The sequence below is a fragment of the Melozone crissalis genome, unplaced genomic scaffold (genome assembly GCF_028551555.1).
Source record: "Melozone crissalis strain CALT ecotype California unplaced genomic scaffold, PUWL_Pcris_2 ptg000027l_1, whole genome shotgun sequence".
Classification (NCBI taxonomy): domain Eukaryota; kingdom Metazoa; phylum Chordata; class Aves; order Passeriformes; family Passerellidae; genus Melozone; species Melozone crissalis.
This window is the reverse complement of record NW_026535805.1, coordinates 23,680,127-23,705,003: the sequence shown is the minus strand read 5'-3', so window position 1 is coordinate 23,705,003 and position 24,877 is coordinate 23,680,127. Positions and strand designations below refer to the sequence as shown.

Here is a 24,877-nt window from a genome sequence, read left to right as displayed (position 1 = left end):
CGGTGTTCCCTCTCGGTTCGTGCCCGGTTTGGGATAGCTCCGCTCTTTCTGCTCGGTCAGGTGTGATGTTGGCTCATGCCCTGCGGCTGGCGTGCTGCCTCAGGCGCTGCGAGCCCGAGCTGCTGTGCTGGTAACGAGAAGGGGCGTCCTGCCTTTGGTGGGGCACTCTGTCCAACTCGGGGTGCTGCTCTGACCTAGAACCCATACCTTCTTCTGAAGGAATAAACAAGAACTCTTTCCTGTTTGTTTTAACAACTAAAACCTATTGATTGTTAAAATGGACTTACTAACAAACAGAATTTCATGTAAATAGCAAAAGCTTTTTTTTTTTCCTATTAGCAATCTTCCTTCTGTATGTCCAAAGTTAAGCCAATGTACTCAAGTTGAGTAGCCTAAGAACAGGCTTTTTTTGGTCAAGTGTTCAAATGCAGTCAGTTCTTGAACTTCTGAGCGTTTTATTCAGAGGGTGCAAATATTTTACAGAAACATAATTACCCCATTGTACTAAAACTTCGGGGTTTATTGTGTATTTTATACAGTGATATACAGAAGAAGGTTTATTTACTAGCCATGTCTGTAGAGAAATCAAGGTTTTTGGTTGCCTCACTAGTAAATGCAATGACTTTTTGCAAGTGATTATGAAAGCTTCTGTCACTAATAATAGCAGGTAAACTTTTAAATATCACCATTGTTAGAAGTTGTGTGCTATAGACATGAATTTTCTTCCAGCATTGGTGATAGAGGTTGAAAGTAATATGCCTCAAGCTGAACCATGTCAGCAAAGAATCACTGTTTGGACTGCACCCTTTTTCACAAGTTCATTGTTGCTCACATGGATGGGGATGCCCATTTGAAGACCTCAGCTGCAAGACTTGAGGTGGTTTTTCTTCTGTTAGGTGATGTGTGATGAGCATGTCAGGGCTTTAGTCATTTGTTTTTTAGTCTTTTGAGATCTGAGATTGCAGTTAGTAGATAATGAGTTTCCACAGGCTAAGTGCAAGTGTGTTTGGTCCTTGTGTTTTTAGAGTAAATGCTATTCAGAGTTCAACAAACACCAGCGGGCAATTTGCACTAAGGCTGCCAACATCACTGCTTTTAAGGAACTAGAGGATACTTTTAGGTAATGTCCACAGTTGTTGACAGAATGCATGTGCAAGCAATTTCACAGAGAAGAAACTGCATTTCTTCCCTGATTCTTAAAACTCCTCAGATGGAAAGAGTTCTGAGCCCTTGAGTAGTGCATCTTCTAAAATAATTCTCATTACACTTTTATATTATCCATAAGTGACTTTTTTTCAGTACTTCTTAGCATAAGCCTTGCATTGTGATGTTATTTCACCTTTGAGTTCTTTTCTGCTCTCCTGGTAAGGAACTGATGATTTTCTCTCCATGTTGGGTTCTAGCAGTAGTCAGGAAGTAGAGCTGAGACTGAAAAGTCAGTGAAACTTGGAAGTTGTTTGTTAGGAAGTAGCTGGTATGGAAGACCATTGCCTGTGGCATTTGTTACGATCTCATTGTTCCTTGTGCTTTTCTGTCTCTGTTACTATTTTACTGTTCTGTTTTAAGCCACCGTGGTGGACAGCAGGTGACATTTTTTTGCAACATCAGACTTACTTCTTGCATTCATAGAGGGACAGGTTTTGTTATGTGTCTTGAAGATATAGAGTACATAGCTGGATGAGGAGAAAACGTGATCTTCAGAGATCTTGTTTTCAGTTCCAAGCAAAATTACAAAGCTTTGCACACTGGAGCTTACTTTTTCCTTCTTTTTTTTTTTTAATGAGCAAGTTAAATCATCATTACATAAGCTACTATTTTAGTAACAAGGAATAAGGACAAGCAAAATGAAGTAGTAAATGAACCAAGTCTGTATTTTGGGTATTGTGTAGGCTATTCGAATGAGAAACTTGAACTTGTGGCTAACAGTCTTGGATGGGTACATTTATATCTGTGTATTTCTCCTAGGAAAAGGGAGCGGATTCAGGGTGGTAATATGCTGTATCTGATGGATGAGTTTAAATGCAAAGTTCAGTTGGGTTTTGCTGGAAAAGAATTTAAAATTGAGTCAAAGTCAACCACTTCTCCTGTTTCAGGCAAAGCAGTAGTTAAAACAGCCAGAAGATGATAACCAGCTTCTAGCTTTCTGTAGTTTTTAACATATTCCTAGACTAATTGTTGGGGATTTTTTTTCTCTTATCTGTACACCATTAAGTATTATTTAGAATCTTTAAAATATTGACATGTGATGCGGCTTTTTTCTTATTATTTTGTACAGTCAAAAGTTAAAAAACCACAGGATGCTTCAGGCTCGGCTCCAACAGAAGGAAAGGCAAAGTCAAAAAGCCGTAACACGTACAGACTGGAGCCACGCACTAAGGTTCAGGATGACTTATTACAAGACAAAGCTCAAGCGATACTGACGGTAGAGTATTATTTAAATTACTTGTCTCATTGCAAGAGCAGCTTGTCTTGCAGAAGTATTTACAGAACAGTGAATATTGCATAAACTTAAACACACATAAATTTCTGCCCTCTTTTGAGTTTTGGCACATGGATGTAATGTGAATGTATTCTGTTTTGCGAAGTGCAGAAGGGCCTCTGTGAGGTCACTGCTGAGTGTGTGCTGTTTAGGTGGAGCTGAAGCTTCATAAACTTTTGCATTTTTTAAAATCAAATTGAGCTACAGCACAGTTCAAAGTACCATAATCTACAAAATGTCCAGTTAGCAAAGGATCATGACATCAAATTTGTGGATTTCTGTTAATTCTGCTAATATCACAGGACCTGCATAAAATTACTTGGTATCCTTGATAGTCAGATTGGTACATACACAAATTGAGCAAATATAAAAGAAAACAATTTGTTGAGATAATCCACAGGTATTAGTGGTATTTTGAACAGTTATATCTGGATCTTTTTAATTCTGCTGTCTGGAGGACATATCTTGGGTATTTGGAACAGATATTTGTAGCACTGTTTTCCAGTGAACTGAGCCCAAATAATGAAGAGTACTCTCCTGACTGTTAAATGGAGATTGGTTGGGCATGTGTGTCACCTTTAAAAAAACAGATAAAACATTTCAGAGTAAAAGTAGTGCATCCTTTGCTGTTTGAGACCATCATCTGTACTGACTATTCAACTCACTAGTTCTTCTCATGTTCTTGTAATGATAATGACTGTAAAGGGTGTTTTTTGCAAAAGACTACTAGGATGAAAACTAAGATCTTTCAAAATTGTTTTTGATAGAATAAACTACGATATGCCACATACGATGGAGCTTCTAGTGCCTTCTTGTGTGCCTCAATCTCAGAAGAAATATTAAATGCTGTGAAGGAATTGAACTATGACCGTTATAAGTATGTGGTATCAGTGCTAATTGTGGAAAAGGCAAATCAGGCAATGATTGTAAGCAAACATATTATTTCTTACACCTTTTGAAAATTAAAAACAACTTTTAAAACTGTGTGTTATCTCCTAGATGTTCTTTCAATTTCAGCAGCTTAACTTGTTTCAGGTGGTCCTGAAGCTTTTACATTCTTTATGGTTAGTAGTATCCCAGGTGACAATTCAAGGTGCTGCTGTGATTCTGCCTAATTCTCTGAGGGTTGCTGTCTTCATGTGTTCAGTAAGTGGTAAACAGCCCCAGCTGCACATACCTGTCACCCACTTGTTTCTGCTGCCTGCTGTGCCAGTACAATTCCATGAGTTCAGCGAATTTTGTTTTTCTTTGTCCGGTGTACTTGGATCTCCATTTGGATTCTTGCATTCCACGCGAGATGCTATGCAGTTGTAGTGTGAGGTGTCATGGAACAGAAGGGTGGCAGGGAACTGCAGGGTGGATGGTAACTCCAGGTGCCACCAGACATGCTCCTGGGACTTCAAATTAACATCAGTCATCTGAACTTGGAACACCTAAAATAAAAGGATTCTAGATTGTGCTGTGTTGGTATATAAATTTAGTATTCCAACTACCTTGGAGCTCCCATTGGCATTCAGAATGCTTTTATCTGTCTAGTAGAGTGCCAAAGAACACTTCTGCTTTGCAGTGTTCATCATCAGTTCTTAAAACCTGATTGAAACCAACCTGTGTTTAGTGAGTTACATAAAACATTTGAAGGGTTCACCTTCAGTACCAAATCCAGTTTTTGCATCTACCTGCTTTTCTGGTGCCATCCCACAGTATGCTGCCTCTTAGGAGGTGCTTTGACTGAGAAGCTGTAGATGCAAACAGATTAGTGAAGTGGCCCAAGTTAACTTCTTTCTCCCAAGGAATATGTTTATTCCAGCCATCAATTCATACAGTTTAGTTTTGAAAACAATTTTACCAAAAAGGCTGAGAGCCCAATAAATTTACAAGTAGGCTGTAGTAAGCTGGAGGTGGAAGAGTGGGGGATGTGATTTCTTGGTTGTAAATGTTCGCAAAACTGATGTCTATTCACACTGACATTCAGTTGCTTTTGAAGGGGTGCTCTTACTGTATGTTAAATTGTAACAAGTGAACACAAGAGAGAATTGGGGGTTTGGTGCTGAGCTTTTGGATCTGTCTGTGTGGGAGCTTCACTGTGAAGCAAGAACATGTATTTAACGTTGAATAGGAATTGTTAATTTTATTAAACTTTTGCATTGTTGTTAATAGTTGTAACTCTCCTAATACGATTAATTAGCATTTAGATAATGCTGGATATATAGGTTCACTTGTAACTTTTTCTCTTTTATCCCTTTAGGTTGCCAGCAGATGCCTCTGGGATGCTCAAAGAGACACTTGGGTTTCAGCTAAATGTGAAACTGATACATTTATTGCACTGGCTTTGGTAATGGCTTGTTATTATGACTAAAACTCTGAAAGTCAGCTGCATTTGTGCATCACAATACATGGTATATTTGAAAATTTTCAAAATATCATTATTTCAGTATTCATATTTGTCCTGTTGGTGTTGGCACATTGAAACTGACGTATAGTGGAGATAATTTTGCTCGTTTTTGCTCTGTTTAAAAAAAAAAACCAAACAAAACTGCTTTGGAAATGTTTATGGTTGAGTACATATGGGCTTCATCTGTTGTAATGCTCTGCTGTGGAAGTGGGAGCAGCTGGTGAGAGGCCAAACATTGCAAAATTCTGAATGTTGCTTGTCTCTTGAGTGTCTAGGACTGTTCACCAATGCTTATATGCAGTTGCAGGTATCAGTTTTCTTAAAAGCATGCTTTTTGTAAGAAAAGCAGTGTTCATTTTTTGTTTTCATAGTTGGTATCTATGGTAAAATGCTGGTGTGCCTAGAAACTTGGCTGGGAGGGAAGCTGTGTTTTGCAGTCCTAGAAACTTGTGCACGTTTCCAGCCGTTTGCCTTGAATGAAGTGTAAGTTCAGTTATTAGGTTCCCCGGGTCGTAACCTTTGGTTAAGTATTGCCTCGGGTCTGGTTGGTGGACAAATACTGAACTGAGCGAGTTAGGTCACTTTGGTCTGGGGGCTTCTGGTGGCAGTGGCAGGAGGATGATGGGATCAATCTCAAGGCTATTGAGAATTGGTGGATAACTGGCAAGGGCAGCACCGATTGTATTTTTTTAAATGAGACTCGCAGATCTGTGAGGTGTGTAGACATCAGCTTTTGGATCGGCCGTGCGTGGAAATTTAGCGCTGGTGCCTTTGCCACGTCCGTTCTATTGTTGGAGTTGAAAACAAACGAGGACGGGGCAGGGGTGCTTCCCAACGCCTCGTGGCCGGCTTGGGTCTGAGCGCCTTTGCAGCCGCGGCCGGGCAAACCTCGAGGGTCGGTGAGCAGCCCGGGCCGCGGGTGGGCGCACACGCGAGGCCGGCGGAGCCCCCGGCCGGGGGCGGCGCCGTGGCTGGGGCGCGGCCGTGCGCTTTGTTCGCCGGCGCGGGGCCGTGCGCGCCCACGGAGCCCGCCTGCGTGCGGGCGGGCGCGCGCGCCGCCCCGGTCCCCGGGACGAGGGTCGTTCCCGCGGCGGGCAGGGAGGGCTGCGCCTCAGCTCCGCCCGCCCGTACCGGCGGGACCGGTACCGGCACCGGGAGGCGGCGCGACCGCGGCGCGCAGCGGGCTCGGCGCGACCGCGCAGCGGCGGGGAGCGGCCGCACGCGCCCTCCCTCCGTCGCAGGGGCGAGCGCGCTCGTAGCGGCTCCTCCGAGTGCGCCCCCCGCCCCCCGAACCCCCCTCCTGCGGGGGCTGATGGTTCACAAACGTAGCTCGTCCCCGGCTGACGTTCCCGGAGACGGGAGCCTGCCGGCGGAGCGGAGCAGCCCGGCCCTGCTGGGTGCCGGCTCCCGCGCTCGGCGCTGACCACCCCGCCGGGGAGATGCTGCCCCTCCGTCCCGCGCTGCTGCCCAAGCGCTACCGCGGCGGCTCGGCTCCGCGCTCGCGGCCGGGCCGCGCGGCCGCCCGAGCGATGGCGGCAGGAGGAGGAGAAGGGCGCGGCGGCGGCGGCAGCACCGGCGGCGACGGATCCCCCGCGCCGGTCCCGCGGGGCGGCGCCGGGTCGGTGCGGGTGCCGGTCCGGCGGCGCGGGCCGGGGTCGCCGCGGGCTGCCCGGAGGGGGGCGGAGCAGGAGCCGCCGCGCCCGTGCGCGCGCTGGCCGGTAGGGGCCGCTGCCGCTCCCCGCAGGGCGCGGGGGGGCGGGGCCGGCGGGCGCGGCGCGAGGCCCGGTCGCGCGGCGGCGGCGGCGTCGCTCCTGTTGGCCCAGCCGGCGGCGGCCATGGCGGCCGTGCTGTCCCCGCGCCTCTGCGACAGCGACCCGGCCACGCCCGGCGCGCAGTCCCTCAAGGTGAGAGCGGGTGGCGGCGGCCGCGGAGCTGCGGCGCAACAGCCGCCTCGGCGGGAGGCCTCGCGCGGCCCCCGCGCTGGGCGCCTCGACCCGCGCCTCTCACCCGACCCGCCCGCCCCGGGCTCACCTCACGCCCGCTGGGGGAGCCGGGCGGCGGCGGGCGGCCTCCCGCGCCCCGGGCCGAACTTTGAGCGCGGGTCTGGGGCCGGGTGCCCGGGGCCGTCCTCCTTCCCGAAAGTCCCTCGGCGTGTTGCCGGTGGCGGCGCGGCAGCTGAGTGCTCGCCGCGGCAGCGCCGCAGCCGGGAAAGTTTGGGTCTGGCCGCGGCAGTTCCGCCTTGGCCCTGCCGGCCGCTCCCGCGCATCCCGGGCACCGCGGGCACTTGTGGCGCCAAAGACTCCCGACGCGGATCGGTAGTCGCCCTTTTAAACACATCTCGAGCTGTTTAAGCTTCTCTATCGCTTATTAAAGCAGCGTTATATCGATCTTGCAGTGACAGACGTACCAGAAGTTTGTAACGTCACCATGCTTCGTAAGGACTAACAAGCTTTTTACAGAAACATGCGTTTTCAGGGATAAAGGGGCTTTTTTGGACAGTGCTTGATTTTTCATGTAAAGAGAGCCACGGAGCTATCTGGTTTTTTCTGTTTTTCAACAGTGAAGGTGGTTGAGCTGCATTGTGCCTTTAGATTGCAGATGTTTTCACTTCATGTACTAAGTCGTCTGCAACAAACTCAACTTGTCTTATTGAATTTCGTGAAATTTTAAGCAAATAAGGAAGCAAGTATGGAAATGGAGAGAACTGATGTCTCTATGTTATGGACACTCTTACTTTGTAACAGTACCGGGTATAATCAATGAAAAATTAGTGAGCGAAATGAGAAACTGATTATCAGGCACTTCCACCAAACTCTCAGGTTGAGATCTGTCTTTTAATGACGTTTTGAATTCTCTTGGAAGTTTTGGTATACAGCGGGTTGCTTTGGCCCTTTTGAGGTTTTTGTCTAGCAGTTAAAAAGATTTGGAGTGCATTAATATTCTTGTGGGAAGTAGAAGTGAACAGCTGATAAGACGGCTGTGTCACAAAATATTCTAATGCATTGTTGGTTTGATTGGGGGCTGCTGCTTCATTCGTCTGAGTTCACACAGGGTATTCTCAGCAACAGTAAGAAATGGCATTACTGCTAATGTGAGTGGAGATGCTGCATACGGCTTTTTTAATGATGGCTGCACTAAGAAAACACAGTTCCATTAAAATTTGCTTTTCAGTTTTTATAACTGTGAAAGATGGTTTTGCTCCTTAAAGAGGAAGAAGAATATTTGTAAAAAGTTGCAGAAAATAAGAAATAAGCCAAAAATCCAGGAGACTAATGCTTTTTGTCTATGGCCTGTCTTGATTGTAGCATTGTGAAATGTTACTTAGTAAAAGTAATGTATTCTTTTTTTTGCTGGAATATTTATAAATTGATATTCCAAGTCATATGTTAAGTAAAACATACTAGAGTGAAAGACATTAGCAAAGGCAGACCTAATTATCAGTGTTATCATTTCTAAATAAATAAGTATAGTTGGGCTTGATCCATTTATTTCTGACAGGTTAATTCCTCTTGCTTAAACTTTTCACAGAAGTTAGGAAATTGATTCTGTCACTCTGCTCCATTTTAGAAATTCAATTACTTAAGTAACTGTTTTATTCTTGACTCAACTCCTGGTCACAGTAGGCAATTCACCTGAAGATTTCAGCTGTCTTTATCTCAGTTATGATCAGACAGGGTTGGTCACTAAATGCTTTGAGATTGCTGATGATGCAGGTGGGAGTTGCACAGCATTATGGGACAACAGAGCAGTGAAAAACACAACATGAACTGAGTCACTGTCTTCTAGATTGCACAGAACTCTTTGTCTTGCTTGGGTCTTTTTTTCCTCCTCTTCATTCTTATTCATTCCCTTTTGTTATATCGATCACATGAGATCTGAATTGTGACACCTGTCTGAATGTTCCCCTGTAAGAGCCTTGTTCTCTTCTGTGTCTGTTGTAATACCAAGTTGGGTTTTTTCTTCTGTACATTTTTTCATCTCAAGTCTTTGCTACTTGCTTGCAATGATATTTTTTGTAAACTGTATACCGTTCCTTTTATTTTAACTGTATACCTGTAAAGTCCTGTGTTGCTTTCACTAACATTTTCCCTGATTTTGTAAGCATCAGCTCTCAGCATGGAGTTGGGGTTTTTGTTTTGCACTTGCTTTTGGTGTGGAGTGCTAGTCTGGTCAAGTGCCAGAGGTAGTTTACATCAGGAAATATGAACTTGGTGGTCAGAGCTACAGCTCTGTCTATTCAGAACTCTACCTATGCCACAGGTGAGAAGCCACCCAGTTCTCCTATCGGGCTACCTCGTGTCATGCAGATAGTTTATAACAAAGAATAATTTGTTATGTAGAGTCTTGTTTGTCCTGTGAGTTGTTTAAGACTGTCATAGAATGGCTTACCAGTTCAAGTATATTTAAATTGTGGATTGCCTTGCAATGTTTTTGGTGTTTTACATTATCTTTGGAGTAGTCTTAATTTTTTTAATATTTATTTTCATCTCAGGATGACACAGAAGAAAATTCCAATGATGGCAGCCAGCCATCCAAAAGGCGGCGTATGGGCTCAGGGGACAGTTCACGAAGCTGTGAAACTTCCAGTCAAGACCTTGGGTAATACTGCTTTTTACAATTCCCACTTTTTATTGTAGGTCTGACTTTATTGTTCAGCATGCTTGAGTATTAGCTCTTTAGTCATTACTTGTGTATTCTTCATACATCTTTACAAATTGAGGTGATGTCCTATAAATAGCTAGATATCTGTTCCTCCCAGCATATTTTGAGGCATTTTGTTTTAGAGTGCCACAAAAAGTGTTGCATCTGATTTACAATCAGAAGCACAGTTTACATGTTTTTAAGACATTGCATACTTGAATGAATTTTGATTCTGTAGTAGTTGCTTTTCCTGGTATCCTCTCCATTATAATGGATATCAGTTTCTTCAGATTCTGTCCCTTAGCATGCTGATAAATGGAGATTTAGAGAAATATATGTGAAGTTGGGTACAACAAAGTGACTTTCGAAATGGGTTAACAGGATGCAGTGTTTTAAAGTGCTTGTCCAACTTTGTAGTTACTGTTCATTGGCATATAAATGGGAATTACGGAATTTCTAGAGAGGTAAGTAGTATTGTTAAGGATTGTTGTGATTTGTTGTAACATTGTTCTTATGTTTAGGTACAGTTATTTTCCTGCTGAAAATTTGATAGAATACAAATGGCCACCTGATGAAACAGGAGAATACTATATGCTTCAGGAACAAGTCAGTGAATATTTGGGTGTGACTTCCTTTAAAAGAAAATATCCAGGTATTTATTTTTAAAGTCGTTCTTATAAAAATTTGAATTCTTAAACAGTTTGGATGTAGTCTCTGCTTCTTTGGTTATGGGATGAGCTAATGGTTAAAAAAAGACCCAGGAAAAGTAGACCTGGATTAATTATACTTGTACTTCATATTTTCATTACTGGAAATGTAATGTATCCACTGGTTTTCAAAGTAATATAAAATTTTGTGGTATTGACACTGAAAATTTGCAAACGAGTCTGATTTGAGGCTTAGATCAACAAGTACTGTTTGAAAACTAGTGTCAATTTCATTTTTAATGATTTGTTGATGATTTCTTACTATAACTGGATCTCTGCATTCTGTTTCCTGAATTGTGGCAACATTCCTACACTATGGAAAAATATTTAAAAATATGTTTGTGGAGGTTCTAGTATTTGAGCCTCCGTTATCTAGAATTGTCAAATCTGGCTCTTTGTTGGGGAATTTAGTTTTAAAAGTTATGGTAGAAGAAAAAATACTGCACTTTCAGTGCTTGGTAAAATTTTCTGTATCTGAACTTATACATCAGGTTTCTTTAGTTTTTATGTAAGTCATAACTGTAGAGAGGGTCTTGACCTACTATAAGTCAAGAAAATTTATCATGTCCCTACATTGTGTGTTAAATTTAAAATGAATTTATGAAGTTGTCATGTTTCTTGAAATAGCAGTGTAATACAGGCTCTAGCTGCCTGGAAGCAAAATTGTTGAAGTACTTTGACAGTGTTTATGGGGGAGTTTCAGTTACTGCACCCATTTTTATTTCTTTTTTTTTGTTTTTTTTTTTGAGATTTAGAAAGGCGAGATTTATCTCACAAGGAGAAACTCTACCTCAGAGAACTAAATGTTATCACAGAGACTCAATGCACACTAGGTAAGAAAACAAATTGTTAGACTTCTTATTACAGTATAAAAAGTATGGCACTCTGAAAAAGGGGTTCAGTTTGGTAGAGAAGAATGCATCCCTCTCAACTGGAAACATAAATTTTGAAATTAAAACTGGTTTATTTTTGGCTTAGTAAATTGACCATGTTGTATCAGAATTCCAGATTCATTATTAGCAAATATATTTTGGAACTATTCTAATTACTTAGAGGGGATTTTTCTATATTCTAACTTAACTTTTAGAGTCTTTTTCTCTTAGAAAAGAGACCACCATAGTAGTGTGGTCTCATACATATACTTTGTATATACATACATGCATGGTGGTATACATTGCATATATAGGTACAGAGTGTCTTCATATATACGTTAGTCTTATTTTGCTGCATTGCATTGGAGGCTTACGGGCATCAGTGTATCTTAAATGGTTCAGCTTCTATGTTAGAAATTAGAAGAGTGTATTTTAAGGCAATTGAATATACTTGAAATGGATTGATCTAATTTCTGAGGCTTTTATTGAAAGGGCTTTTTTCTTACTCTTCTGATATATGTCATTTGGACATGTAGAGTTTAAATTATGGTGCCATGGGGTTTTTTTCTGTGTATCAAAGGTCTGTGAAAATGTAATGTCATTTTATATGCTAACAATCTTTAGTATACCACCTTTATTTCTCACCTCTGAGCTATTTTTTAACTTAGCTATGCATAAGAGAACTGTGTCTAATTTTTATATATAGAGGTAAAATGTTATGTTCTGCCTCACCTATCTAATAGAAATGTGTGCTAACTACCCCTGTTTTTAAAATTATAGTTATAATTAGTGGTAATGACATAAATCATTCCATGTTATTTTCCATGTCTGGAGATTAGTTGTGTTGGAACCTTCAGGGGAGGAGATCTGCATTGTAGCTGCAAACTGAGGCATTCTGACTTCTGAGCGTGAAATGCTTTAATTGGGAGTCAGGAGTCTATGTGCAGTTTGCTGCTCTGAATTGCTCTCCTAGCAATTCTTCCCTGATTTGTATAGAGACTTTATGTAAACCTCTTAATTTCAGTAAAGGTTCTGCAGGGTAATGAAACTTCAGCAGCACTGGGAACTGAAACTAACAGTACATGAGATCCCATCTAGAACAAAGGTTCTGCCTCACCAGTGAGTTTAAGTAGGTGATTGAGTCAGTGAGAGGGGTCTGTAGCTGTAAGTAATGACACGAGCCTCCGGTACAAGCAAACTCCCAGTCAGCCTTGAAAGCTAAGTGGCACAAGTTTGCTGCTGCTTGAGAAGGAAAAGCATTGTGCACAGCAGGTTATTGTCTTCAGCTGCTCAAAACCTTTGAGTTGGTCATTGTGAGATATAAATAACCTACAGTTACTTTTGCCAGATAGCAACATCATTACTTTATTTATTTTAGGTCTAACAGCTTTGCGTAGCGATGAAGTAATTGATCTCATGATTAAAGAATACCCTGCCAAACATGCTGAGTATTCTGTTATACTGCAAGAGAAGGAACGGCAGCGAATAACAGATCATTACAAAGAGTATTCTGTGAGTAATTACCACTTAAGTGAACCAAATCTGCAATGGAAATGTGAGAAAAGGTTCTTCTCCAACTGATAGTGAAATGTATGTGAATTAATATAATTGTTTTTATTCCAGCAAATGCAGCAGCAGAACACACAGAAAGTAGAAGCCAGTAAAGTTCCAGAATATATTAAAAAAGCTGCCAAGAAAGCTGCAGAATTCAACAGCAATTTAAACCGAGAGCGGATGGAGGAAAGAAGAGCCTATTTTGATTTACAGACACATGTAGGTAGATGTAAATTTCTTACCAATTGGGAGGAAGCAGCTCCTTGCTTGTTTTAATGAAGAGAATGAAGAGAAAATAGTTGGTTTTGTTACCATTGTAGCTATTTTTGGGGGGGTGATTAATGGGTAATACTGCTAAAAGTAATAATCTAAATATATTTAACCTGCAGACTTTTTAAACTTGAAAATACTTGTCTCAGAAAGCTCTAAAAATCTCAGTGTTACTTTGTTATCATGTCTTTATTCTGATAATCTTAGCATAAAACTAAGACCGTTGTTTATTCTTATAAATGACTAATTCTTCTTTTGAATACCTCCAAAATTTTGCTTGACAATACCTGAAGTAAAAAAGAAAACTCTTTTACATGTAAAAGTGTGCTTGTCAATATTATGCCCTTGTTTTTTGTTATTTGTTTTATTATTTTTGTATTGTATATGTTACATGCCTCTGTGCTTGATTAAAAAAATTATCTGACATTTTGAAGCAGTGCTGTTCTTCTTCTATAGAGGCAGTAAAGCAGAAGTTTTCTCTGCAAATTGTTACATGGCAGACAATTATGGAAAGTTTTCATTTTTTTGGTATTGACCATGTTAAGAGACAAGATAGTGGATAATTACTTCTATTTCGTTCTAAGAGAAGGAAGGTTCATTGTGTAAGCTTCTCCTTTCCATTGTATTATGTATTTATATATTAATGGATTTTTTTTATAGTAGTCTGGTTTCAGAATTAGATGGCACATTCTTTCTACTCTAAAACAATATGTAACAACAGTGATAATTCTTGCTAAAGATGCTAGTCACAAAGGTTAATGTTTACTGTTTCAATTGCTAGATTTTAATTTCAATATTATTTTTCATAGTATACTGTTTAAAGGGGTCTTACCTAATCTTTGTTCAATCCACTAGATACTTAGGGATTGGATTTAATCCATGATACTGTTTTGGGATCTCTTAGAATTTTAATGCATTGAATTTCTCGTGGGAGAACTCAGGTAGTCGTTTCAATTCAGTAAAACTGGCAAGTTAAAATAATGCTTGGAGGAGTATTTGGTGAGGAAGGCTCAGCTGTTTGTATGTGAAACAAAAATGTCATTGTTTTATATTAAACAATGCAGATTATCCAGGTGCCTCAAGGAAAATACAAAGTCTTGCCTACAGAGAGAACAAAGGTTAGTCCTTATCCAGTGGCTCTCATACCCGGCCAGTTCCAGGAGTACTACAAAAGGTATTTTAAAAGCATTCCAGCTGCCAATTCTGTTGCACTGATCTCTTTTGTCTCCATCTAGCAGGTGGAAAACATTTCACTGTCTTTGCATTAAGGTTTCAAATTAATTTTAGTTTTAGACACTTGATAGTCTTCAAAGATGCATAGTGTGACAGCTGTTGTTAAGAAAACAGCACTGACTGCAAGAGCACTGTCTCTGCTGATGTATTGCAGTGCCTGAGATTTAGCCTGCTCAGGTATTTACCATGGTAAAAAGGGACATTGATTTCACTCCTGCCACCCTCCTGTTTATTTATCATCTGCCTCTGCATGTGCTAAAATTAATGTTTTTGTGTCAGTGTTGTTATGCTGGTTTCTGATCACGAGTCTTGCTGTTCCATTTTGAATTTTTAGAAACTCTTTTTAAAAAGTTTGGTCTTGTGGTTTAAGTTTGATGTTGGATTTTTAAGTGAGAGAGAAAGACATTGCAAACTTTACATTTCATGAAAAATGTGTTACTTGACTTACGTGTTGTTGACATAAATTTAAGATTTTACTAGCAGTGTGCTACTGTTGAACAAATCTATACAGATTTGAAGATTTTGCTGAAGTCTTCTTATTGTACAGTAGAGATGGTATTCATGCTGTATGTGCTTGGTTTTCTGTAGAGAAGCTCTTTGTCTGCATGTGCCTTGCTCCTTCCAGTGTTCATACAGCCCACCCTAAATTTGTGTGTTACAGGATGTTCCTGAAGGACTTCAATTTTATTAAATCAATTGAATTAAAATTACTTCATGTTATGTTTATTTTGCAATTGTAAGCTGCTAGTGAAACTGCTTTTCCATCTCAGTGAAGGGCGTGACCTTTCATAATATGCAGCAAAATAGTATCCTGTTCCTTACAGTGCTTGTCCTCAGCAGTAAGAGGGCTTCCACTTTTTTTCTTAGTCTTTAATGTTAAAAAGAAAAAGCATGGATTATGCATGTTGAGCTGTATCTGGCTACAAGCAGTGAGATTACACCTGTACATTCATCTGAAACTACATTTTCTTGTTTTCTTGCAGTTTTTTGTTCTTTAAAATCAGCTGTACAGCTCTGTTGTTTACTTTGCTTTGGACATGTTTGTGTGCCCTGGGTTAGAATTGTGCACATGTTAGGGGGCTCAGTACATGAATAAAATAGTGTATGGTCTGTTGGGCATAGTAACATGGATTGGGTAAAACTTTGCAAATTGTGTTCCATGAATATCTGCTCTACAAAGAAGACAAGCAGTATACATGGCATCACATTTGGAAGGAGAAATTAGTATGTTTTCTTTGTTTTCCGAACTGCATGTTTGCATGTGGCTTCCTGAAAAAAAGGAGACTGTTATTGAAGTCCCTGCATACTGTGTAACTTAATACTTACGCATGAAGTACACATGAATGAATGCATTTTATTTATTTAACTTCAGATACTCTCCAGATGAACTTCGTTACTTGCCGCTAAACACAGCCCTTTATGAACCTCCTTTGGATCCGGAGCTGCTTACACTGGACAGTGATGGAGATTCAGATGATGCAGAGGAAGGGCGAGGTGATGAAAAAAGGAAAACCAAAGGCAATTCGGTGAGACAAATTGAAAGTATTCTTGAACAAAAAAATCCTTTTCCTTGACTTTTGTTAGTTTAATTAGTTTCTTAGAATCTTTTAACATTTGCAAAATGAAGGGAAGACCTTTTTTAGTACTTCTGTTTATTTCATAACATTGCTCTCCATTGCTTTTTGGTTTTGGTCCATTTTCAGAGTAAATTGAACAAATATTTCAGGCTTTTTCTTCCTTTTTTAAAACTTTCTTTTGTTTGTTTTGTTTAAAGAAATTTTGAAGAAACTTCCCAATGCAGCTCTTCATTATAGCCTTTTTCCCAAGGGGAAGTTGCTGGCATTTCTGAGGAGAATGAATATTATAGTTCAGGTATATTTTGTTGTATATTTTGCTGTTGGAAGTCCCACAGAATCTGTCCCCAAAGCAAAGGCATTAATAACCTCATAACTTTTTTTTCTGTGATGTGGAAGCAGCAAGTGTACTTCTACACTAAGTGTAGAAGCAGTAACTTAATTCCAATTTAAAAAGAAGGTAAAAAGCATTGTGTTTTTATTACCTTACAATACATCTTTTAAAAGATATTTATGTTCTCTACACTTATGCAAATGCAAAATTAACTGCTAGCTGAAACTTAAGGGAAACTTTCACATACCTATCTTGATAGAGCTTTAAATGCTCAAGAGCCCAGCTGAGATTCAAATCAGCTGAGTACACCTGAACCATTGGTGTATTGGTGCAGTTTGTATGTTGGGGACAATCTCTTTCCAGAAGTTTAACCCTACTTTTAACAGCAGTGGAATTTCACAGTGCATTTAGCAATTTCTAGCATGATTGATGAACATGTTTGATGGTGGATATGTACAACTCTAAATTTTGTCATGTAAATATTTCTCTTCTTTGAATTTTGTAAGAAACTTATAATTGAAGAAAGGAAGAGGTCAGCTTGTAGGTTAACAAAAAGAGAGAGAGGTATTTAATACACTCTTTCTGCTTGCATTTTTTTGAGACGAAATCATAGAAACATAGCATGCTGAATGTCAACTGGAGTTTTCAGTTTAATCATACTCCAGCTTTTTTACAGTTGGTCATTTGGTCTTTAACCATTTTTTCCCCAGATTCCTTTTCCATTTAATTCCATTCTCACTAATGGTAAAGAAAAGTAACTGGACCAAGCAGGCTATCCTTTTGATTTTTCACAGAGGCTCAGAAATTTTTTTTGTGACAGAATGCAGAAGGAAAAATGTCCCTGAGTTTGAATAGTGTAGAGAAGTGTGGAAGATTGATAATCAGATTCCTGTGAAGTGGTTTTGGCTGTGGGAGCAGGGGTTCTTGGATAGTTAGTCATTGAGGGGGGCATATAGGACAGAAAAAAAAACAGAGGTGGGACATGGTCAGATAAGGAGTATCTCCCATTTGTCAGATCTCCCTGGTGAGTGCCACAATACACTTCTCCTTTTTCACACCTCCCCCTGCTCCGTTGTTGGAGTTGGTAGCAGTTTTCTCTTCTGTAGTGTTTTAGTGGGTCTGACCTAAATAACCCTTCCCCTGAAGTACTGGTGAAACTTACCATCTCTTGTTGCCACGTAGTTCAGTCTGCTTTTGTGTTACACTCTACCATTTGCTCTGTGTCTGTTTTGTCTGTTTTGATTTTAGGTCCTAGGGCACAGGCTGATTACTGTTGTTTTTACAGAGTGTGTTTTAATGTAGGGCACCATTGTTATTTGGCCTCTTGGGTTTTATTGTGATAAATGTGAGTAATCACACTGCTTCCTTCTGGAGCTTTTTGGAAGCCTTTATTAACACTTTTCTGAGAAAAGTCTTGTGCTGCTGCTCTTAATTATGCCTACATTGATCTCTCACCATCTTTGAACCTCTTCCCCTCTTTCTTGCCTCCTTATTCCTCAAAAAAAGAAAAAAGAAGCTTTTACTGCAAAATAAATTCTGTTGTTTGGCTCTGTATTAAATATGGAAGTGTGTTTTGCCATTGATGGCATTCTTCTGCTGCAGTCCAAATTAAATACTTAGATTGCTCCTGGTGAAAACAGTAGGTGAGGATGGCAGAAAAAAACCTTCACGTGTTTAATTCATGGCAGTCCTTGTATGCTTTAAATACATAACAGGGGCACTTTTAACTTTTTGCTGGCCCTTTACGTGTTGTAAACAGCATATTGCATTTAGTTGATTTATTGCTGATTTCTAATGAAAACACTTCAGAGAATTATGCTGTTGTGCTCCCCACACTGGTACCAAGACCAACTGCAAAAACATGACTGCTGATGCAGTCTCTAAAACCAGAAAAAAACAGATGATAAATGTTGTGAACAAAGGTGTTCTAGATTGTGATAAACCCCATGCTTATGCAGAAGGAATGACATATCCTTCTCTTACCTTAGTTGACTCTAAGGGGCATAGGAAAGACTTGTCTGTCTATCCAAAAAAAAAATATATAGCTATGGTATTTTTATTATAGGACAATTCGTCTGGCAATGTATCTGAAGGTGATTGCGCCACAGACAACCAGGAGGATTCTTTTCAGGGAAGACAAAAAACAAGAGACAAAAGTGCTACTCCAAGAAAAGATGGTTCCAAACGTTCTGTATTACCCAAATCAGTTCCTGGGTACAAGGTTGAAGAAAAAAGCCCCTGACTGAATTTTACTCACCAGCTTCTTCCTGAAGTATTTGGTTTTTTTAATAATGTGGAACTTCTGCTTGCTGTACTTCACTAGCTGTTCTCCTGTTGTGTGCTCCATCTGTTTGCTTCCTTATTTCCTTTTTGCTTATATTTTGTGTGGGGCTTTTCTTTACCCTAACTGTACAGTGGCCTCCTATTGGGTTTACTTCTTAGATTCATAGCAATAATGCTAGAAAAATCCATTGTGGATTTATCATTGGAACTCAACATCTTTCTGTCTGCTTTAACATAGCAGTCAGAAATGTGTGCCAGTTTGAAGCTAGCACTCACTATCCATTACTTTTTTTCCTATTTTGTATGGCAGCATACCAAGAGATCAGTCCTATAAAGTGCAGTGGTATGGCTGAGCATATTGTTACAACATTAATTTTAAATACAGCCTTTTATCCTGCAATATTATGATGTATAGGATGGAAGGCAAAAAGCTTATTGCAGCTGTATAGGCCACACTATGTAACCCCTGTAATAGTATTTGGAAAATAGCTTTTTTTAGTAGTTCATACTATGTAGTAACATTTGTGGGCAATATGCTTCTATCTAAACTAGAAACTTGGTGAGGATGTTAAGACATTGCAGCTATCACGCAGTGATTGCCGAACCTAAGACCCCAGTCTTCAGTGTTTCTATATAATAATTTCAAGAATTATGATAAAAATACTTTTCAGAAGTGGGAATTGACATGCATTGTTTATATGTTACTATTCTGCATACTGAGAGAGGATCTGAATAAAATGTAACACATTTAAAGCAGGTAATTGTCTAGTCCTGTTCCACTGAGAGGAATGAGAATTTTCTATTGACTTAAGTGGGAGCAGGAATAGATCCATAAGGAGGGAAAACACTAAGTTAAGATAGGGTTGAGTGTTTACCAGTGAGGATTACTTATTGATAGTTAAGGGACAGGGAACATTTTTGTCAGTGACAAGTTTGTACATACTGAGAATCTGTCTCAGCAAAAGTGAGCTGTTGATGGCTTGCATTTTGTGTTTATAAATATTTACTATCTGTGTTTACCAAGTTAATAGTAAATAAACTATAACTTACAATAAGAAGCTAATTTCCAGCAACAATTGGACAGCTTTGATAAATTTCCTCTACATACAGTATCTGTACAGGTTCATTACAGACAGCAAGCTCCAGTTGCTTTTTCTGTTTTCAGGAACTTATTAAGAAATGCGTGAACTGTGTAGATTTAGAATGTGGTTACCACATATATATATTTTTTTATATGTAACTTTGTAAGAAGTTGTAGACATAGAATGCATTTCAGTATTCCCATGAAATCCAAAGATGAAGGCTGAAATTTTTCTTTAGCTTTGTTTAACTTGACATTAGAAATTGTGTGCCACTAGTTTACAGAAGCTTCACTTAGCTGCAAGATGCCCAAGTGTTTGATTAGTTGAATTTATTTAATGGCCTTATGAGTGCATAGTGAGAGGACTGGTGGAGCAGAGCTTTGATTTGAACTTAAAATTGTACAAGAGTGGTATTAGTATAGAGCACTGCATTTTGAGAATGGATTCCCACAGCACGCACTTACTGTGATTCTGTCAGTATCACAGTAACAAGGTCTTAGTTACAGTGCCTCATCTTTACAATGTCAGCATACATTGCCTGCATCAACCGTCTGGCTGTGGTTAAGTCAGGGGTGGTGATGATGTGTTAGGAGGGTGAGAGGATTGGCTTTCTTATTTGTGGGAACGTTTGAAATACTGCAATAAGACAAATTACATGAGCTGTTTTAATGGGCAAGACAGAATGATTCTTGTTTGTGAGTCTATGAAAACATCAGATAACAATATACCTACCATATGTGCCTGCATGTTAAGGCACTTTGAGCCGAAGGCTTAACTGACTCAAAATGTTTTTCCTGTGAAATCTTTATAATACTTTTGTTCTGTATTGTTCTCTAATATTGGACTATTTTTGTAGGACACTAATCTTTTGGTTACTTGTAGTTAAAATTGAGGGATAATTGCTATGGCATCAGCGTATATATGTATAGCCACGTTATGAGTATTACAGGATTCCATACATTTCCACTGAGTTATTTTCAAGTAAAAGAAATACTGTATTTTATATGGAGTCTTTTTTATTGTCAGTTCTTTAACAAAGAACGATTAGCATGTGTTTTACATTTTGTCATGTTCCAAGTAGTGAGTCTATTGCTGCAGGACTGACTGCTACAATTGCACACGCAGGGTACTGTTAAAAGTACAAAAGATTTTTTTGCACATAAAACTGAAATGTATTGAGTATCTTTATTTTGCAACACTTCTGTTTTGGGTCACTGTATATGAAAATGTAATGCTTTGCATTCAGAATAGGACGTAAAATAAAAATGGTGTAGTTGAAAAGCTGCTTTGAGACCTGCAGCACAGCAGCATGGAAGTGAAAACCTACACATCACAGTTGTCATTTTGACCCTGCATTCATTTTCTCTCATATCTTATCCCAGTAAGATGGGGATATCGAAAGGAAAATTTACTCCTAATGAGATGGGATATTGTGACTTCTCCTTTGGAATTGACACATTTTTTAATAGCATTTCTAAAAGCCATTTATGGTGATAGAATGGAACTGGATTAAAATGTGAATAGTCTTGAGTTTTTAAAATTTTCGTTGTTGTTGTTTTTGTAAAAATACTTCCATACTGTTGGAACTTCATTCTTAAAAGGCTGTGATTCTCACCCCCCTTTAATATGCACAGTTTCTAATGAATACAGGTTAGTGAACTAAGTCTAGATGGAAGCATTGTTAATAAATGCATCTGTAGCAGTGTCTGCCTAGAGAGTTATGTGTATCAGAATGTGAACTGCACACACCTGTAAGACTTGGATGTGTCCAAAAAGCAGCTCGCTTTGGCTGGAGTATTGGGAAGTGTGCTGATGTATATTAAAGGCAGTAAAATACAAATCTGTAACAAGCCAGAAGTCTGATTAGAAAAGTTTGCTTGCTATTCCGGAAAGGCTTGGTTTCTTATATTACAATATAATTTAAAAATAGCCTAAACAATGGAAGGGTAGATGCTGCCACGCTGACAAGGTTTAAGCATGTGCCACTTTTGTTGGGAGGAGCAGGGTATAAAGGTATACATGTAGGACATGTAGTATAGTTAACAGTAAAAGAGTTAATGCGTGGTTTTCCTTCCATTATATTTATTATTTTGTAGAGATGTTTGTGTGTTAGACTTCTTTTACTGTTTATTATTATATTTATGTATAAAACAGGTTGACTTTGCTTTTTTAAAATAAATAAGCAAAAAAAAGTCTATGAATGCCTCTGTCATCTTTTGAAGGAAGTTACCTATAAACATTTGTTGGGGTATTTTGCTTTCTTGAGTAAAACTCCTTAGACCGAACAATTTGATGCAGGCTGTAGCCATGGTTTGACATGAAAAGCACATTGAAAACTTCAGAGAACTTAAAGCAATGCATCCTGATTTTAGAAATGAGTCAAGATACTAATTACCTTGCTAGGTGCTGTCAAAAACTGGCTGGGGAAATAAACACACTTAAAGATAAGTTGTATTGCAAAAGATCTTTGTAATTTTATTTATTTATTTATTTTGTGTTTTCACTTTTTAAATTTGTTTTAAAATTAAACCTCATTCTTCTCCCCACGAGTGGTTGGTACTTGACTGGGATTCTTCTTATTGACAGCTGTTTAGAGCCTTTAGCTCCCTCTACTAGTTGGGGTCTTTGCAGCAACATTGTTTTTAAAAACTGGTGCTAGTCAGTTTAACATCAGTGAGTCTACATTAATTGTAGACTACATTTCTCACTGAGTTCAGTGTGCAGCAGTCAAAGCTCAACACTGTAACTACTGCCGTGTTTCTGAAATTCAGAATGCTTTAATTCTTCCCAAGGCCTTATCAGGATGACACTCTTGTTGTATCTACGGAGTTGATGTACAGAATACCTAGGCAGATGTATATTTCACATGTTAACAGCCTACTATTTTTCTTGCCCTTTAAATGGATCTCATGGATCCAGACACACTCTAGATGATAACTTAGAAAAATTATAAATGTTAAAATCTCTAGTCAAATGCAAGACTTTTGTTTCTTAAATGATTATGACTGGATACAAGAAGGAATGATAAAAGGAATACAGCCCTGTGCAGCATAGCTAACCATATAATTTGAAACTGAAGATAGGAAAAAAATCAAGTTTATTATTTTTATAATTAATTTTCTATATGTAGGGACAAATGTAATGCAGAAAAACCCCTATATATTTCCTTCATATAGAGAAAATCCACACAGAAGTTCATAAAGAGTATTCTATATTGGAAGAATCTTCCTGAAATTTTTCACGCTATGTCACATTTAGTTTACCATAAGGAGAATGTTAGGTGATGAATTAATGGGAAGAGCCAAGTACTTGCTTTTGATCCAACTGGATTGACATAAAACTCACTATGTATAACAAATGGAAAATTGTATGTAGTTTAATCTATGATTTTTTTCAGTGCTGCTGCTTGTCAGTGATTGTCACGTGTTTCAGGGTTCACACATCCTGACAGATAGTTTATAGATTTTAATAGTTAAGGAGATGACATTTCCTGTTGAATCTGTAAATTCTTCTGGAATGAATTTATAGCCCTCTTCTACCCTTCCAGCCAAAGGTCATTCCAAATGCTATATGTGGAATTTGTCTGAAGGGTAAGGAGTCCAACAAGAAAGGAAAACCTGAAGCTCTTATACATTGCTCCCAGTGTGACAACAGTGGTGAGTATCTACATCCACTAAGTCAATTCCTAAGGATCCAGATCTGTTTGTGGACATATTTAGTGTACTCCATATGTAGCAGGAGTTCAGTTGCCTTTTCTGTTCTTTGTTACGACCCCATCTCTCTTTCATGTTCTCTGTGCTCACACTGTGGGATCTCACCAGGAGGTGAGCTAAGCTTCATGTTTGGTAAAAGCAAACAGTCTAACTAATTTTAAATTTCATTTCAGGCATAAAAATAATAATGCTGGTTTTAATCTAGGCCACCCTTCTTGCCTTGATATGACCCCGGAGCTTGTTGCTATGATTAAGACTTACCCTTGGCAATGTATGGAGTGTAAAACCTGCATTATATGTGGGCAGCCTCACCATGAAGAAGAAATGATGTTCTGTGATGTATGTGACCGTGGTTATCACACTTTTTGTGTGGGGCTTGATGCTATCCCTTCAGGTAATAAAGCAAGAGTTACTTGTTTCCTTCCCTCTTCCTCTTAAGTCCTGGGCTCATTCTCAGAATTAATACTTGAACTAATGAATTAATACATATTCTTTCGAAATAATAGTTTAAAACAAGTGTGAAGAATAAGAGGAAGAAACAAACAGTATAGGAAAACATTCACACTATAGGACCCAATTTTTTTACTAAGCTTTATTTCTGTATATTTGGTTGTGCACAGTTAAACGTCACATTTTCTGTGCAGGAAATATAATTGGCTTTTACAGCATAACCCAAACAGGCTCGCTCAGAACTATGTTTTCTCCATTTCCACAGAATACTGACAATAATTGCCTCTTTTCACTGAAGAAACCTGTAAAAGAAACTGTATTGCTGCATATTGCTAGAGTATAGCTTTCACATTAATTGTGCTGTTTTAGCTTCTAAATGAAATAGTTGTCTCAATTTAGTATTTGTAAATATCTCTTTAAACCCTTTCATTTCCTTTTTTATTCTTAAACATCAAAACTGCAACAGAAGTACCTCCATAGGTAGGCAGGCAAGCCAGCAGCTTTAAATTGCCAAGTCACTCATATCTTGTGGCCAGCTCAGGGCAGTAGAAAGAAAATAACAGGTGGTACCGTTGCTTTACATGTAGTTCCACATCCATGGTAAGTTCATGAATACGTATTCAGTGGCAGTGACAGTATTCCCTGGACAGTACTTAAAACACACTGTACTGCCCCATTTTGGGAAGCACTGGACCTAGCTGTCACAACTGTACAGGTTCTGTGGCTGATTTCACTTTGAGGCTGACCTAAGAATATAATCAAAATAGATTATATGTCTACAAAACTACAAAATTACCAAAGCAGCCATTGATTCCAGCTGTTGTAATAAAAAGTTAAATGCTTCCCCAGCTGCCATTGATTTCTGCTCTGGGTAACTTCACAACCTTGAACTGTAGTCATTCACCTGAAAATATGACGGGCAAACTCAAGCACTGTTTGTAAAACTCTTACGTAATAACCACCTCCTTGGAGTGCTGGCACTTCTTGAGGTCCATGAAGATTGGTGTAGCCAGTGGTTACACATAATGAATGTGAATTGTGTATGCTGCTTTATAGAAAGGATGCTTAATTTTAAAAGCATTTGTTGTTTGCATTAAAGGAAATACTGCAAATAGATAAGCATCTAACAGAATGGTGAAGGGCTGCCTAAATAGGTAAGAGAACAACAAACTTAGTTTCCCAATAATTGATAACTTTCTTTTCTTAGGTCGCTGGATTTGTGATTGTTGTCAGAAAGACCCTCCTGTACCCAGAAGAGGAGGAAGAAGGGGGAAAAACAGCAAGGAGGGCTAG

The 24,877-nt window shown here is 39.4% G+C and overlaps 2 protein-coding genes across 9 annotated transcripts in view; one reads left to right on the top strand and one right to left on the bottom strand.

The window, feature by feature from the left end:
• Nucleotides 1-8,129, bottom strand: part of ERMARD (ER membrane associated RNA degradation) — a 24,359-nt gene extending 16,230 nt beyond the window's left edge. Inside the window, exon 1 of the mRNA XM_054280549.1 lies at nt 6,903-8,129. Coding sequence (XP_054136524.1) covers nt 6,903-7,208 — 306 coding nt within the window. The 5' untranslated portion in view covers nt 7,209-8,129. The remainder of the gene's footprint in view (nt 1-6,902) is intronic.
• PHF10 (PHD finger protein 10) overlaps nt 1-24,877 on the top strand; it is a 25,183-nt gene extending 306 nt beyond the window's left edge. Inside the window, exons 2-14 of one of the 8 annotated variants that reach the window (XM_054280539.1) lie at nt 2,276-2,422; nt 3,247-3,405; nt 4,725-4,811; nt 9,364-9,470; nt 10,034-10,164; nt 10,969-11,052; nt 12,470-12,603; nt 12,715-12,864; nt 13,980-14,089; nt 15,521-15,674; nt 22,969-23,077; nt 23,340-23,528; nt 24,792-24,877. In XM_054280539.1, coding sequence (XP_054136514.1) covers nt 2,276-2,422; nt 3,247-3,405; nt 4,725-4,811; nt 9,364-9,470; nt 10,034-10,164; nt 10,969-11,052; nt 12,470-12,603; nt 12,715-12,864; nt 13,980-14,089; nt 15,521-15,674; nt 22,969-23,077; nt 23,340-23,528; nt 24,792-24,877 — 1,647 coding nt within the window. Of the gene's footprint in view, nt 1-2,275; nt 2,423-3,246; nt 3,406-4,724; nt 4,876-6,295; nt 6,776-9,363; nt 9,471-10,033; nt 10,165-10,968; nt 11,053-12,469; nt 12,604-12,714; nt 12,865-13,979; nt 14,090-15,520; nt 15,675-18,121; nt 21,804-22,968; nt 23,078-23,307; nt 23,529-24,791 lie in introns of those variants that run through there. The other 7 variants (XM_054280540.1, XM_054280543.1, XM_054280546.1 and 4 more) reach the window with 7 other exon arrangements.